Below are 17,288 nucleotides of genomic sequence, written 5' to 3'. Positions count from 1 at the left end.
AACCTCCCTCCCCTCATTCACTCTCATTCGCACAAAAGGGTTGTTTCTTTCTGTTATTAATATTTCTGGTTCCTACATTATATATCAATATAGATCAATACAGTCTGCAGGGATACAGTCCGTAAGCACACATGACTGTATTTTTTTATGACATCCATTGCTTTCGGTCTCCCCTAGAGGGGGGGGGGGGGGGGGGGGGGGGGGGGGGGTTACCCACATATGCGGTCCTCTCCAAGGTTTCTCATAGTCATTCACACCAAAGTCCCACTGGGGTGAGTTTTTCCTTGCCCGTATGTGGGCTCTGTACCGAGGATGTCGTTGTGGCTTGTGCAGCCCTTTGAGACACTTGTCATTTAGGGCTATATAAATAAACATTGATTGATTTATTGATTGATTGATGACAAAAAAAACATTAAAAAAAAAATCCCCCCCCCCTCCCGTTGACCGATCCGCAGTTACAAAAAGGTTGGGGACCACTGCTTTAGGGCACCTGTTTTTTTGTCCCCATACCATCAGAGGTCCCCTAAAGGTGACTGTGTAAACAGAGCGAAGTAAGCATTGCTAGAACACACACACACACACACACACACACACACACACACACACACACACACACACACACACACACACACACACACACACACACACACACACACACACACACACACACACACACACACACACACGCACGCATGAGTGAGACAGAGAGAGAGAGAGATAACTAAATCACAGTGAGTGTCAGTGCAGCACTGCGCCGCCTGCTTTTACAACTTTTATGCATGAAACGGCGGCGGCGATAAAAATAAAGCTGCATAAATGAGTCAGGAGCTGTGTTTAGGCTTGCCATTGTGTCAGTTTGGTTTCCAAAGTGGCACCGCATCGACGAGCGAGGTCTGTCTTTTGTCTGCATAATCACCTAAAATATGTACGAGCTTTAACCTTCAAAATAGCGCGTGCGACACAAGCCAGGCCGCAGATGCGGCGTGTGTGTGTGTGGAGCGTATAACCTCCAGCCCGCCTCGGCTTTTGATGCGTTCGGAAGGCGTCCCCCCCCCCCCCCCCTGCCCCCCCTCCCGCTCAACAGGAAGTGAGAAGATCAAAGACGGGCGATCGTATCAAATAGAGCCCTTGTCGACTGTTTGTAATGCGTTATTGTTCATCAGGAACACCCACTCTGTCACTACCATGCCAGGAGGAGAGACGGTGCTCTTTTAAAACCCAGTGTGTTGATCTCCCCCCTGTTATCCAGATGAAAACGGATTTATTCAAACCTCCCATCAACTAACACTATAAATAGATACTAGTGGAAAATCTTTTGAGAGGGGGGGAAAAAAAAAAAGCTCTGCTCTTAAGCTGATATTAACATGCTGATAGAAAAAATGTCAAATGTTATTCTGGAGCAGAGAATTCCCTTTGCAAATAAGCATCATGTCCCGGTGATGTGATCATAGGATGCAAGTGCATTATCGTTTATAGATACACTGCTACTTGGCTAACACGTGAGTGGTAGTGGCAATTTAAACCAGAAACGACTCAATGCCTTACTTTGCAGGGCGAGGAAAAACGGGTACACCGCCGTCATCGTTAGTAATTGCTTTCAGATTTTTTTCAACTGGTGTCATTCACTTTTAAATGACTGTTTTCAACGTAAAGAACAGCAGTTTGTTGAAAAAAATTAAAACAACTGATTTATTGGAAATAGCACTATTTTTTGTTTAAATCTGTCAGAGTTCTCCAGGGTCCATCCCTTAGACCAGTGTTTTTCAACCTTTTCTGAGCCAAGGCAAATGTTTTTCATTGAAAAAATCCAGAGGGACACCACTAGCAGAAAACATAAAGAAATTAAACTCAGCCGCCGATATTGACAGTACAATGTCGTTCTCGCTATTGTTGGATATACATTCAAACCGTAACCAACCATGCATCAATATAGCTCTTGTCTCAAAGTAGGTGTACTGTCACGACCTGTCACATCTCGCCGTGACTTATTTTGAGGGTTTTTTTAGTGTTTTCCTGTGTGTAGTGTTTTAGTTCTTGTCTTGTGCTCCTATTTTGTTGTTGATTGGCATGTAAGGATGTACTTTGTGGACGCCGTCTTTGCTCCACAGTAAGTCTTTGCTGTCATCCAGCATTCTGTTTTTGTTAACTTTACAGCCAGTTTATGGTTTAAGCATTACATACATTTTTACCTGCACGCTGCTTCCCGCTGTTGTCTGCATATTGTGATCACGACAAACCATGTTCTCGACATCCACAAAGCAATTAGCTACCTGCTGCCACCTACTGATATGGAAGAGTATTACATGGTAACTCTGCCGATCTCTAGACAGCACAGACTTTTATTTTTTTTTATTTAGCCTTTATTTAACGAGGTAATATCCCATTGAGATCAAAGATCTCTTTACCAAGGGAGACCTGGCCAAGAGGGCAGCAGCAAGGTTACATTAAAAAACAGTAAACAACACATAAAACATCACATTTACGACATTAAAACTTGCTCACATAACACATGTGCATACAGACAAGGTAGACTGCAATCCTTTCACAGAAGCTTTAAACTCATTCAATGTAACAAGGGTTTGAAGTTTAATATTCGATTGTAGGTTATTCCAAGCCTTCGGTGCTGAAAACCTAAATGCTTTCTTGCCCAGTTCAGTTCTTACTTTGGGGACGACAAATTGCAGAACATTCATTGAACGAAGATTGTGACTTCCTTGTTTCTTTGTTAAAAGACAAGACAGATAAGATGGAGTGATACCCAGAATGGTTTTGTAGATGAAAACATACCAATGATTGAGGCGTCGAGCACATAAAGATGCTCAACACTCAACAACGGCACATTATTTTTCGGATTATAATTTCTGGTTTGCAAAAAATATTTTTAACCCAATTAGGTGAAATGACAATCTCCCACGGCACACCAGACTGTATCTCACGGTACACTAGTGTGCCACGGCACAGTGGTTGAAAAACACTGTCTTAGATTACTTTGTCTGTAGCAAAAGGGCCCCAACCTTGGAAATTGACCGTGCATTCTCTATTATATGAACATTGGCGTCGCGGATAGCTGCACAATTTTTGAGAAAAAAACCTAATTGGGATTTTTCGCTCCAAAATTTCAGTTGTTATTCGATTTGCCATTTTTATATTTTATACATAAAACTGCATAAAACTATGAAAATAACGAGTGAAGAAAAACAAAACGTTCATTCTTGTTTGAAGGTGCCACGCATTAAAACAATATGCAATGATTTACTTAAAAAAATAGTTGGCTTAATTGCAGGCAGACTCTGATATTTTGTCTACATCAGGGGTCCCCAATCTACGGCGCCTGTGCCGAATACAGCCCACCAGCCTCCAAAATCCGGCCCGCTGGAAGTCTCAAGTTTTGTATTTTATTTGTCCGATCGCTTCCATGTTAGCTACCTCTCTTTGTTTATAATTTCTATTTTCTGCTGGATCTACTCTCTATTTTATGCTGCCCTTTTTTTTGCTGCAGCTGTTACATATACTGTTATACTCTACATCAGGGGTGTTCAAGTCATTTGAGCTCAGGGGTCGCAAGGAGGGAAATATGTGCACACGTGGGCTGGACTATTAAAATCATGGTATTAAAACAAAAAAATAAACACAACTTCAGATTGTTTTCTTTGTCTTACTTTGGCCAAAAATAGAACAAACCCATTCTGAAAACGTCACAATAGAAGTAAAGAAAAAAATACCCGGCAGCGGTATAGTTTAGATCAGGGGTCCCCAAACTACAACCGAATACGGCCCGCCAGCGTCCAAAATCCGGCCAGCGGGAAGTCCCAAGTTACATTTTTTTAATTTCTCCTTTTTAATCTATTTTCAACCGCTTGTTACTCTCGGGGTCTCCTAGCTGCTCAGGCAAATCATATTGTCTAAAAATGCCTTTTCCCATAGATAACGTGACATCATCGCGCTCACGAAGCAGTGTCAGGCGAGCGTGCAGCAAGTGCGCACTCTTTTAGTCAATTATCCATCCATTTTCTACCGCTTATTCCCTTCGGGGTCGCGGGGGGCGCTGGAGCCTATCTCAGCTACAATCGGGCGGAAGGCGGGGTACACCCTGGACAAGTCGCCACCTCATCGCAGTCTTTTAGTCAATTAGTGCGTGTGAAATATACAGTGTATTTATATATATATATATATATATATATATATATATATATATATATATATATATATATATATATATATATATAAATATATATATATATATATATATATATATATATATATATATATATATATATATATATATATATATATATGTATATATATATATATATACACACACACACAGTCTGGCCCCCGGCCAAATTTTTTTAACCCAATGCGGCCCCCGAGTCAGAAAGTTTGGGGACCCTTGGTCGGCATCATGCTTTTTAACTGAAGATATAACCAATAAACACTAGAGTGTTTATAATGTAATGTAAGCATACTATATAACAATAATACATGTAACCATTTACAACGATATAAACTTTTATTTTTCAAGACTGTAGAATTTGTTTATCATTGTACTATAATTGAAAGGAAAAAACACATTGTTACTCCAAATAAATAAACAAAGAAAAAATCAAATGAACTCTGTAATCAAAAATTTTACTTAAATAACTAATGAAGAGCATTTTTTTTCCCAGTTGGAAAAACGAGGCGGGACGTTGTCTTTTTTTTTTTTGTTGCCATCACGTCATCACAGTATTTTTGCTCGTTCGTCCGTGTTGATGGGCGCTTATTGCCCAATCCGATTTTGAAGCTGAAATATTCCCACAACGGGACATGTTGGCTTGTAATCACATTTTTTTCCTCCTAATTTCTGTTACTTTACGGAACTTCTCACGAGCGAGTAGGTAGGCTGTCTGCATGTGCTTCCTGTGTGTGTAAAGCTGGCGCCCTGCTTTCCACCCACCACGGACAAAGATTGTAAATGAACGAAAAGAGGGCTCACTGTGTTTAGTTAATTCTACTGTTAAATAATTGCGCTCAGATGCTGAGAGCGATGCAGAGAGTGAGACGGGAGACGAACAAACGTGAGGCTCAACAATTCTGACTGGCGAACATGTCTGTCACTCAAATGCCGGTGACGGCAGAGAACAAAAAAAAAACTCAGCCTCTTGCGGTTATTCATTACACTAATTAAAACCTCTATGTCGATTCAATGTCGATTAATCGTGCAGCGGTACAGTGCTCTCTCGTAGTTGTTGCGTTTTTCTTTGTATCTCGGATTAAACAAAGAGAGTACAGTCTACCAAGTCAAATTCCTTGTGTGTTTAACTTGGCCCATAAATCTGATTCCCATTCTTATTCTGATGTGGGCACCCTATAGTCAATCTTGTCCTGTTTCGGCTTGTGACCTATTTGATACGCTATTTTCTAGATGTACAGAAAAGGTATTGTCATGGATACCCAGTAGCTTAGGCACATCAAAATAAAGTTCATAGACAGACAAGAGTCTAAAGTTTAAGCATAAGCACCAACTAAACTTATATTCTGATTGTTTCAGGGTTAGCCTACACCTCAAAGTAATATGCGGTTCAAAATATGTTTAAAACTTCAAATGAGAGGTTTTAAAATATGTCTACTTAGTTACCAAATAACAGACGCTAAATATAATGTGTGCAACTGTACAAACTGTGAAATTGCATGTAGTTTTAATTGCCGTTTTGCACATGATCTATTAAGACTGCGTCATAATTGATAGAGTGCAGAGTGCCCTTTTTTGCGCTTTAAGAGATGCCGGTACTAACTGGGATGGTGCACGTTATAATGTAGTGTTGCAAGACATTTCTTTCTACAATATAGGACTGTTGTCACCAAACTTTTTGAGCCCAAGATCCCTGATCTCAGCCGGGAACCAACATGCATGCTTGTTGGTAGGTCTGTTGGTCACTCTCTGAGAAGGGAGTGCACTGATCTCATTTATCCGAATATAAAGTGCCAAATATCGACTGGTCGATCGCAATCGACGAGTTGGCGACACTTTGTATAGGAGATATATTGAGTCGTTTTGGTGTCTGCTGGCTCCTAATTTGCTCTTAAGTCTTCCAGCAGATCCACTGGGGTCATTTGTGCGTAACTGTGCCAGTTTGCACGTACCTTTCAAACGTGCCAGATATAGGCGCGAAAACAACGGCCGCTAAACACTTTCAGGTTTCATAAATGACATTCAAGAATAATGATTGCATTTGTATCCCCTCCTCCCATTATTTCGGTCATTCTGAAACCAGCACGTATTGTGCATGTACATGAAGGCATTATTTTTACTAATTTAAGAGACGGAAAACTAAGCACACAAAACTCAGATATGCTTGCAACTTTGCATGTGTTTTTACATGTTTGTATGCACAGCAGTAGTAGATCAGGCCCTAAGTTGTCATAGACCAACATTTCAAGTACCATATTTTCCAGGATATAAGGCGCTCTTAAAATCCTTATTTTTTCTCAAAACTCGACAGAGCGCTTTATAACCCGGTGCGCCTAATGTAAGGAATACGTTTGGTTGAGCTTACCCACCTCAAAGCTATTTTATTTGGCACATGCTGTAATGATGGCTCTGCGATGAGGTGGCGACTTGCCTAGGGTGTACCCCGCCTTCCGCCCGATTGTAGCTGAGATAGGCTCCAGAGCCCCCCGCGACCCCGGAGGGAATAAGCGGTAGAAAATGGATGGATGGATGTAATGATAAGTGTGACCAGTAGATGGCAGTCAAACATAAGAGATAAGTGTAGACTGCATTATCATGGCAATATGACTCAAGTAAACAACACCAACATTTTATATGTTCCATTTAAAATATAGAACATTACACACGGCGCTCAAAAATCTATCAAAATGTTTTAGTATGACTTTGGTAAGCTATGAAGCCACACTGCTTGATGTGCTTCAACATACAAGTATTAATATGGTGTGTGTACAAGGTAAGACATATTATCTGGCGTTCTGTTTCACAATATTATGCAAAAGCAACTTTTCTTACTTTCTGGTACCTGCTGGTCTGTATTTAGGATCTGCATAAATCCTGAAAAGTGCACGCGTCCGCCTTTGTAGTCCGTGCCGACACCGTAATCGATAAGATTCTTCTTTTTCTCTATCTTCTTGTTATGGGACATCGTCCTCCACTGTTGCCATTTCTAATATAAATCAGTGTAAAGTTCTTACTTATATCTGTCAGTAAACTCGCCACTAAAACATACCGGTGTAGTGAGTTTACATTATTCACCCAAGGAACTTTAGTTATTAGTGAGTTCCGGTCGGACGGTTTTTTCACGGGACACATTACCGGCGTTGTTGTTGTTTCTGAATGAGGAGATGCTGCTCTGTTATTGATTTAAGTAAAGTCTGAATGTCATTAAAACAGTTAGCTCCATCTTTTGACACTTCTTCTACTCCGTCCTTGCACGCTACACCGCTACAGCAAAGATGACGGGGAGAAGACTCTGCCGAAGGTGAGCCACGTAAATAAGACTGCCCACAAAACGGTGCATCCGGAAGCGATTGTCAGAAAGCGGCTTGAAGATGATCTGTAAAACATAATCTATGCAACCTTTTGACCAAAGAACCACCATTACATGTTATGTAGACCACAAGGAAGTGTTTTCAATTTAGAAAAATATAATATCAATATGACTCCTTTAATGCGCCCTATAATCTATATTATATATGAAAAAAAGATAAAAAATAGACCATTCATCGGCAGTGCACCTTATAATCCGGTGTGCCCTATGGTCCGGAAAATACGGTACAAGTTTGCATTAAATGAACTTTCATAAAACTATGGTAAAACTCAATCAAGCGCCATATTCTAACCAGATGGAGCGACAGCGAGGTCGGCCAATCGCACATCAAGAAATGGCAGAGCCGAAGAGGTGATCGATAAGCTTGCGGGGGGGCTACAGGAAAACAGGCTTCTGTTTGAGCATCCTCAGTACAGCATAACATTGTCTTTGGATGGTAAAAACTGCAGGAGACCAAAACTGCCTACTGCTTTTTCAAAAAGGGCACAGTGTGTGTCCTGGCTGGTCCGAGAATATTAAAAAGTCACATTTCCACTAATGAATAGGATTTAGTTGTTGCTACATGTTTTTCCATTGTTGCACAGGGTACCAAAGTAGTCCTTTTGGCACCATACTAAGTGTAGTAAATTGCAGTGGGACAGTAACGGGTGGAGATAAACACACACGTTTCTGATTAGTCAAAGATGTAACACTTTTGGACCATTCCAAACCAAATAGTTTTGCTCGGTGGCAATATGGCTTACAGAAAGTAATCCAAGGTTGCCATGGTAATGATAAATGCACTAGTCCCTCTATGACAGGGGTCGGCAACCCAAAATGTTAAAAAAGCCATATTGCACCAAAAATACAAAAATCTGTCTGGAGCCGCAAAAAATGTAAAGCCTTATATAAGTGTTAAAATGACGGGAACACATGATGTAAGTGTCTATATTAGCTATATTAGACTACTATCAAAATGACTGTGTCGCAGGCTGATGCAAATCTTCGTTGACAGAAATGTTGAATGCAATATTTATTGTACACATTTTTACAACATTAGAAAACATTACTAAAACGGAGGCTTCTCGGAGGGTGTGATAACTCCTGGAAAGTACTGGCTTAGAATGGCAGGAGGTATCGATGTGTGTGTTCAAGTTGAAGGAAACGGAAACTACACATAAAATGACCTCAAATATACCTAAAATACGAGGCATAATGATGCATTATGTACATACAGCATCGATTAGCTTGCAGTCATGCAGTGACCAAATATGCCTGATTAGCACTGCACACGAGTCAATAACATCAACAAAGCTCAACTTTGTGGGCTCACGCACAGCATAAAACGTTTGATGGACAAACGGAGACAAAGAAGGAGTGGCGTAAAACACGTATTTCTGTGGCAGCATCAAGGAAAGTTGTACATGTAAACAAACTACGGTGCTTTCAAGGACTTCCGAAATTACGAATACTCTCATTAGTGAAGCATGTTTAATGCAAACAGTGGGATTTCTAACAATAAGGAAGGTTTGTGTCATGTTTGTCCTCCTACAGAAACCATATTAAACTGTTTTTTTTTTTTTTTCAGCAGCGACCCAACATGTACAGCTATTGCATACACGTCTTCCCTTTGTGGTCTGAGGGGAGTGATTCCTGCAATTGTTACTTTATTCCCATAAGGGAGACTCTGAAGACCAACGACGTTTGCCCCATCCTCATGTCCCCTTTGAATCAAAACGGTTATACCGTCGGTGCATTTCTGAAACAACGCAACCTGTTTTCCCGCAATCAGCTATGTGTCAAGACAGGCTCTTCAGGTGGCTCAATAGACGCATTACCGCATTAGCCTATTCTGACCTTATCAGAAGCATTTACTGTTGTTATAAGGCAATGTGCAGTCAGAACATGTTGTGATGCTCTATGGCAGCACTACAATGAAAGGACATAAAGCCTTATAGTCTAATCATGTTTATTGTAAACATCAGTCCACGGGTGTAGAAGCTAATCAGCAAATGTTGCATGGTGTCCGCCCATTTCACGACACAAATAGAAGTAGCATCTTTATCGACCATTGCTTTTTTTTTTTATTAAGAATGCCTAAGGACTTTTTGCAGCTATTTGGACTGTGCTGGGGTACAATTTGCAGCACTTTTTTCACATAGAAAATATATTACTGTGAAACCTCTGAGATTAAACAATCTGGTATGATATTTCCCCATAGGACATAATCAAAATACAGGGTCAAACATTCAGGAGTGTACAAGTGTAAGATGTGTGTTGGCGACAGTCGTACGAGTGTGGTAAAACCCGACAGTGAACGTGGCTCGTTTATTTGACCGGCCATAAATCAGAATCAGGCGATAATTAGAGAGGGAGAATACATACAGCAACCGGTTTTTGGAATGTAATAATGATTAGAAGTATATGCGGAAGTGGAAGGGAAAATATAGCTCTAATTAATCGCATGGTTGTTTTTACCAAGCATATTGGACAACACAGCAGCAACACAACCAATATTGTATAGTGTTAGTTAGCTCTTACTAGTGTTAGCAATATTTTGGTACCGGTACCGGTACCAAAATTATTTTGATACTTTCGGTACTTTTCCAAATAAAGGGGACCACAAAAAAGTGCATTATGGGCTTTATTTTAAAAATGCAAATCTTAGGGTACATTAAACATATGTTTCTTATTGCAAGTTTGTCCTTAAATAAAATAGTGAACATACAAGACAACTTGTCTTTTATTAGTTAGTAAACAAAGAAAGACTCCTAATTAGTCTGCTGACATATGCCGTAACATATTGTGTAATTTTTCATTCCATTATTTTGTCAGTACCTAATATGATTAATTAGTATCGCGGTACTATACAAATACCGGTATACCGCACAAACCTAGCTCTTACAATAACAATGTTGCTATAGCTTGGTTAATATGCAGGTCAGGGTATGTAAATAAAGCGTTGTTGGCGGCTTTGGGGTGTTTTTTTTAGAGGGCTTTATAGGCAGAATAGATTAATCGCAATTACCTCCGTTGTTAGCTGCCTCTTACTATCAGTTTTTCACTACTTAGAACGGACATAAAAAAAGAAAAACGTGTGTTATTGTCTCACATAGGGATTGTGAATTTAAAAAAAGTAACATCTTTCATTTAAGACCTAAAAACAATAAAACAGTTCAACTAGGGCTGTTAAATTAACATGACTAATCAATTAATCCTTCATTATTATCAATCTGAATACAAATCGTACACAATTAACCCATATTCAGCAAAGAATGACTCAATAACCCTGAAACCTTTCTGCTAATGCATTTCTGGCAGTTTGTCCAAGTCCTGTTGCTGTCCCGCTTTCTCAACTAGGCAGCTGATGCGGTAGTGACAGGCTGCACAAGCGAACACGTCAATATGGAGGACACTAAACAGTCCGTTGGCCGTCTCCATGGACTATTTGAGCACACAGCACTTCCATTGTTAAACAGCACATTCATAACATAAGGAGTAACAGGTCTACATAAATATGGATACATGTTTGTTTAAATGATGATGCTAAAGGGGACCTACGGTATAATGAGTTTCGTCCTTTCTAAATTATAAATGTTGTTACAAAGTTGGATGCTCGTGTTTAACAATGTCAAAGTATCAAACCGCACTGGAAGGTTCATGCATTTTGGCATGAGCTTGCACGCAGTTTTGGGTGCCTCTGTTTGCAGGGTTTCGCAGTCTGGCTACGTTGTGATGGCACAGCGAGATTTTTTGGGGGGGACATTAAATCAAGCTCTCAGCCACAGGGGAAGAACCTCCCCACCTCAGGTAATGAGGAAACACAAAAAAGAGGTACGATAAAGTATGATTTTCATCTAATATTGCCATGTGCATAAGAAAAAAAACGACATTATTTTTATTTATTTAGCCTTTATTTAAACAGGTAAAAATACCATTGATCTCTTTTCCAAGGGAGACCTGCGACATGCAAGTGACCATACATCTATCCATAAATGCTACTAAAAGCAACTGTTTTTATGCAGAGTCTGAATCCATCGGATGGTGTGCAGGTGTATCTAATGTTGTGACCAGGTGAATCTACATAGTGTTTTTGAATTTTATGTTCGATCTTAGATATATATATATATATATATATATATATATATATATATATATATATATATATATATATATATATATATATATATATATATATATATATATATATATATATATATATATATATATATATACAAAACCTGTTTCCATATGAGTTGGGAAATTGTGTTAGATGTAAATATAAATGGAATACAATGATTTGCAAATCATTTTCAACCCATATTCAATTGAAAGCACTACAAAGACAACATATTTGATGTTCAAACTCATAAACTTTTTTTTTTTTTTTTTTGCAAATATCAATTAACTTAGAATTTCATGGCTGAAACACGTGCCAAAGTAGTTGGGAAAGGGCATGTTCACCACTGTGTTACATGGCATTTCCTTTTAACAACACTCAGTAAACATTTGGGAACTGAGGAGACACATTTTTTAAGCTTCTCAGGTGGAATTCTTTCCCATTCTTGCTTGATGTACAGCTTAAGTTGTTCAACAGTCCGGGGGTCTCCGTTGTCGTATTTTAGGCTTCATAATGTGCCACACATTTTCAAAGGGAGACAGGTCTGGACTACAGGCAGGCCAGTCTAGTACCCACATTCTTTTACTATGAAGCCACGTTGATGTAACACGTGGCTTGGCATTGTCTTGCTGAAATAAGCAGGGGCGTCCATGGTAACGTTGCTTGGATGGCAACATATGTTGCTCCAAAACCTGTATGTACCTTTCAGCATTAATGGCGCCTTCACAGATGTGTAAGTTACCCATGTCTTGGGCACTAATACACCCCCATACCATCACAGATGCTGACTTTTCAACTTTGCGCCTATAACAATCCGGATGGTTGTTTTTCTCTTTGGTCAAGAGGACACGACGTCCACAGTTTCCAAAAACAGTTTGAAATGTGGACTCGTCAGACCACAGAACACTTTTCCACTTTGTATCAGTCCATCTTAGATGAGCTCAGGCCCAGCGAAGCCGACTGCGTTTCTGGGTGTTGTTGATAAACGGTTTTCGCCTTGCATAGGAGAGTTTTAACTCGCACTTACAGATGTAGCAACCAACTGTAGTTACTGACAGTGGGTTTCTGAAGTGTTCCTGAGCCCATATGGTGATATCCTTTACACACTGATGTCGCTTGTTGATGCAGTACAGCCTGGAGGATCGAAGGTCACAGGCTTAGCTGCTTACGTGCAGTGATTTCCCCAGATTCTCTGAACCCTTTGATGATATTACGGACCGTAGATGGTGAAATCCCTAAATTCCTTGCAATAGGTGGTTGAGAAAGTTTTTCTTAAACTGTTCAACAATTTGCTCACGCATTTGTTGACAAAGTGGTGACCCTCGCCCCATCCTTGTTTGTGAATGACTGAGCATTTCATGGAATCTACTTTTATACCCAATCATGGCACCCACCTGTTCCCACTTTGCCTGTTTGATGAGCATCCCTCAACTTTATCAGTATTTATTGCCACCTTTCCCAACTTCTTTGTCACATGTTGCTGGCATCAAATTTTAAAGTTAATGATTATTTGCAAAAAAAAAATGTTTATCAGTTTGAACATCAAATATGTTGTCTTTGTAGCATATTCAACTGAATATGGGTTGAAAATTATTTGCAAATCATTGTATTCCGTTTATATTTACATCTAACACAATTTCCCAACACATATGGAAACTAGGTTTGTATATATATATATATATATATATATATATATATATATATATATATATATATATATATATATATATATATATATATATATATATATACATATACATACATACAGTACAGGCAACACGTTTGGACACACCTTCTCATTCAACCCGTTTTCTTTGTTTTCATGACTATTTACATTGTAGATTGTCACTGAAGGCATCAAAACTATGAATGAACACATGTGGGGTTATGTACTTAACAAAAAAAGGTAAAATATCTGAAAACATGTTTTATATTTGAGTTTCTTCAAAATAGCCACCCTTTTCTCTGATTACTTTTTCGCACACTATTGGCATTCTCTCGATGAGCTTCAAGAGGTAGCTGAAATGGTGTGCTTGAAGCTCATCGAGAGAATGCCAAGAGTGTGCAAAGAAGTAATCAGAGCAAAGGGTGGCTATTTTGAAGAAACCAGAATATAAAACATGTTTGTATGTATTTATATACAATATATGTTTAAACAGTGTACATTTTAAAATATAAATTATGATACTTTGGGAGACGGTGGGGTGTGGTTTCATTTGCAATCTGGTAACGCCTCCACAAACAAACATCTTACAGACAGACTGAAAATATGGTTTATATAAGTGTGTGGAGCAAAATTTACATCTAATCTTATCTAGACCTCAATGAGGTGTGTTAAATGTAGTTTAAAATCATCGTAGGTCCCTTTTAAAGACATTTAATAAACATGTTAAACACATATCCAGTTCACCACCTGTTTGAGTCTCTTGGTTCATGCAAAATTAAACGTGATTAATATAATTAAAAAATATATATTTAATTGTGATTATTGGAAATGAAATCCACAAAAAACTATGTGATTAATCTGATTGCTTTTGTTTTAACATCACCAATGCAAAGGCGATGAACACCTTGTTTAATATTATCTCACTTTAGTTTTTAGCATACTTACTTATCATACAAGTGTACTAAGAAGTGAACCATTCTAAGCTTCATTTTGATATAAAGTGATGACGTGTGTGGAGACTGCGTTTCATATGAGTCTGATTACATTGCGTAACTCTTGCTTGATATATGCCAAAAAATAGCCCAAAATTAAGCAAAAGACATACTAGTATTTGTCTCGTAGGTGTATGTTTATGTCTTGCTGTTCAAAGTCTATTGTTTTGACTTGAGATGAATACCTTTCCCAAAAAAAAATGTCGTTTAATTCTGACTTCAGAAGTTCCAACTCCAAGCTCTTTTTTGCCCAATTAGTGAGGCAATTAATGAAACCTCTACTGTATGTGTGCTCTTTGTTTCATGGGCCATCACACTTTGAGACATGCAGTATAGGACAAGGGCAAGAAGTAGGGAGTGATTGACGTGCACATTAAATGATCCTATCTTTGCAAATACAGAGCTCCGTTATGGAGTCGGCACAGAGGAAGGAGGAGGTGGGATGCTCACCTTCTTTGGGAGGCCGCTTGACTTCCGCGCTCAGATTGCAGACCTGGCCGGCGTGCAGCTGTGGCGACAAGCAGCCCTCCGTCTGCGCGTTGAGGGGTAAAACCACATTGTTGAGCATGAGCATGCTCTCGGACTCGCCGCCCCCTAAATGCTGGGGACACGTGCATTTGGTGTAGACTATGCCGCACGTCTCCACGGTGCCCTTTTCTAATTTCAGGCAGTTCTCCAGCCACGTGCAGAGCACCTGGCACCCGAACTGGCTGGGGCTGGCCTTGTTCAGCACCAGGAACTCCACAATGGACTTCTCCTCCTCCGCCTCCTCCAGCTTCTGCGGCGTCAATCCGTTGGAGTCGGCGGGGAAAACTCTCCGCAGCTGAGCGAAGTTCTTGTCGTAGAGCAAAAAGACGTAGACGTTCTTGGAGTCGCAGAGGTACACGATGGACTCGTTGACCTTGAGCAAGGCATTGATCTTCTCGTGCGAGTAGTGATCAAACTGATAGGCCAGCAGGGAGTACTCGGAGCAGCTCAGGTCTTGCTTGTATAGCTTCAGGTAGATGCTGTATTTGGTGGGGTCCGGGTTCTCCAGCGTCCACGTGCAGTTCGTGTAGTTCTTGGGGAACATTTCGGTCACAGAGTAGGATCCGTAGATGACCCCTTTGACCAGGGTGGAACACCAGTAATCTTGGGCGCCAGTTAATCCAAACATAACCAGAAGATAGGTGGAAAATATATAAATCAACAGGTTGCGAACAGCCTTCATCCTATGTCATTTGGCCTGCAGAGGGGGAGACAAAAAAGGGCGACACAGATGATCCATGAAGCATTTTTGGTATTTCCACCAAAAAAAAAATAAAAAAATAGCCACATAAAACCTCAGGCATGTGCTGTGCCTGCCTCACTACTGTACTTTGTGCAAACATTGCCACCTTGTGGTTACTCCGGTCATTATTTATTTATTTCTGCATGGCTCTGTTGTGGGTGACATGCATAAGACATTTAGATGCTGTTAACTGGGTCAAAAAACTAAATGCCTGAAGATGGATGCGGAAATGTACATCATTTCTATACGTGTGGAAATGTGCATGCAAGAAAACTTGCATGCACATTTCACTTGTGGGACAAACCAATCAAGCCAGGGTAGATGCAAACCTTCATTTTGGACAATGCCATTTGATAAGAGTGTGTGCGGGTGTGCACGACAGGCGTGTGAACGAGAAGAGGACGGAGAGGGAGAGAGAGAAATGGAGAGAGAGAGAGAGAGAGAGAGAATGCAATGTCCTGATTGCTTTAATCCTGCAGGCAATGCAGCTGCGAGCGGGTGCGTGCGTGGGTGCGCGTGCGCGCCGCCGTGGAAGATGGCCACGATGGAATTGCGCGTATGGCCGTTATGCATATATGCACACATATTGAGGAATGTAAAAAAAAAAAAATAAATAAAAAGGGTGTGTGGCGTCTCTAACTTATTTGTGTAATGGAGATGGACACGAATGCAGGATTCATATTGCGTGGGGGGGGGGGTTCGTGGGGAGGGGTGCGCGCTTCTAAAAAAGCAAACGTCTCACTTGAGACCATGCATGTGATGGAGACACTTTAAAGTGAAGAAACAAAAAAATAAATACAAAATAAATAAATAAATGCATAAGACATTGCGTGCACACATGCAGGCTCATTGAAAAAGCACAAACTTTGAGTATTGTTCAAAAAATAAAAATCTAATCAAAAATAAAAAATCTTACCTTACACCCGCGGAAGCTATGGCTATTTTCCCAACATACTTGAGCGCATCCTTATTTATGAATCAGTTCTGCAGCCCTCCGACGGTCCCATACTCCAACGCACACGCACACGCACACGCACACACAAGTCCGGCGCAACAAGATGCTCGGAGGGTGGGAAAAAAAATGTAAAAGATAAAAGCCCCAAAAAATTCAAAAAAAATGCGTTAGACTCCGATTTGCCCGCTCGTATCCACGGTCCTCCTCCTCCTCATCGGCACAGGCTTTCCCATCCACGATAAAAAAAATAAAAAAATAAAAAAACATTAAAAAATAAGAATACCGTCACTGATTTTAACACAAAAAAAAAAGACAAAATTACCACCAAAAATATGTTTTTCTCTATCACAACACCACAGGTTCATTCGTCATCTCTATTCCGTTCCAAGTCGTCAAAAAGCATCCTCTGGTCATGGCGAGGAGGAGAGAGACAAGAGGAAGAAGAAGAAGGGGGGGAAAAATCCGTGCTTATACGCGAAAAAAAGGCGCTTTAGTGGCTGCTTGCAGAGCTCCAGGAGCGGGGCTGCAATATCACGTCACGCTCTCAGCAGCACCATGCACACGCACGTTCACTTCTTACTGCGTCTGGCACCAGCACCCACTTTCTTGCTGCCCTCCTCCTCCTCCTCCTAGCACTCCTCCTCCACCTTCCCTGTTTCCCTCTTTTCTTCCCACTTAATTCCAATCAAAAGGGGTTCCCCCCTGAACTGGACCCCTCTCAGTCGTGTTTGCATCACACCAGCAGCCTTCAAAGATGGAATATTT

At 40.3% G+C, this 17,288-nt stretch overlaps 1 protein-coding gene across 10 annotated transcripts in view; it reads right to left on the bottom strand.

Moving 5' to 3' along the window:
- The window catches only part of adgrb3 (adhesion G protein-coupled receptor B3), a 332,693-nt gene extending 315,618 nt beyond the window's left edge, over nucleotides 1–17,075 (bottom strand). For 2 of the 10 annotated variants that reach the window (XM_062058299.1, XM_062058303.1), the window contains exons 1-2: nucleotides 16,485–17,075; nucleotides 14,749–15,523 (exon numbers count right to left, since the gene is read on the bottom strand). In XM_062058299.1, the coding sequence (XP_061914283.1) occupies nucleotides 14,749–15,508 (760 nt within the window). In that variant the 5' untranslated portion in view covers nucleotides 15,509–15,523; nucleotides 16,485–17,075. The remainder of the gene's footprint in view (nucleotides 1–14,748; nucleotides 15,524–16,484) is intronic. The other 8 variants (XM_062058297.1, XM_062058300.1, XM_062058301.1 and 5 more) reach the window with 7 other exon arrangements.
- Between the last annotated feature and the right edge of the window lie 213 nt (nucleotides 17,076–17,288).

The sequence above is a fragment of the Entelurus aequoreus genome, linkage group LG09 (assembly GCF_033978785.1).
Source record: "Entelurus aequoreus isolate RoL-2023_Sb linkage group LG09, RoL_Eaeq_v1.1, whole genome shotgun sequence".
NCBI classification, from domain to species: domain Eukaryota; kingdom Metazoa; phylum Chordata; class Actinopteri; order Syngnathiformes; family Syngnathidae; genus Entelurus; species Entelurus aequoreus.
The sequence above is the reverse complement of the archived record's forward strand: the minus strand, read 5'-3'. Positions and strand labels throughout refer to the sequence as shown.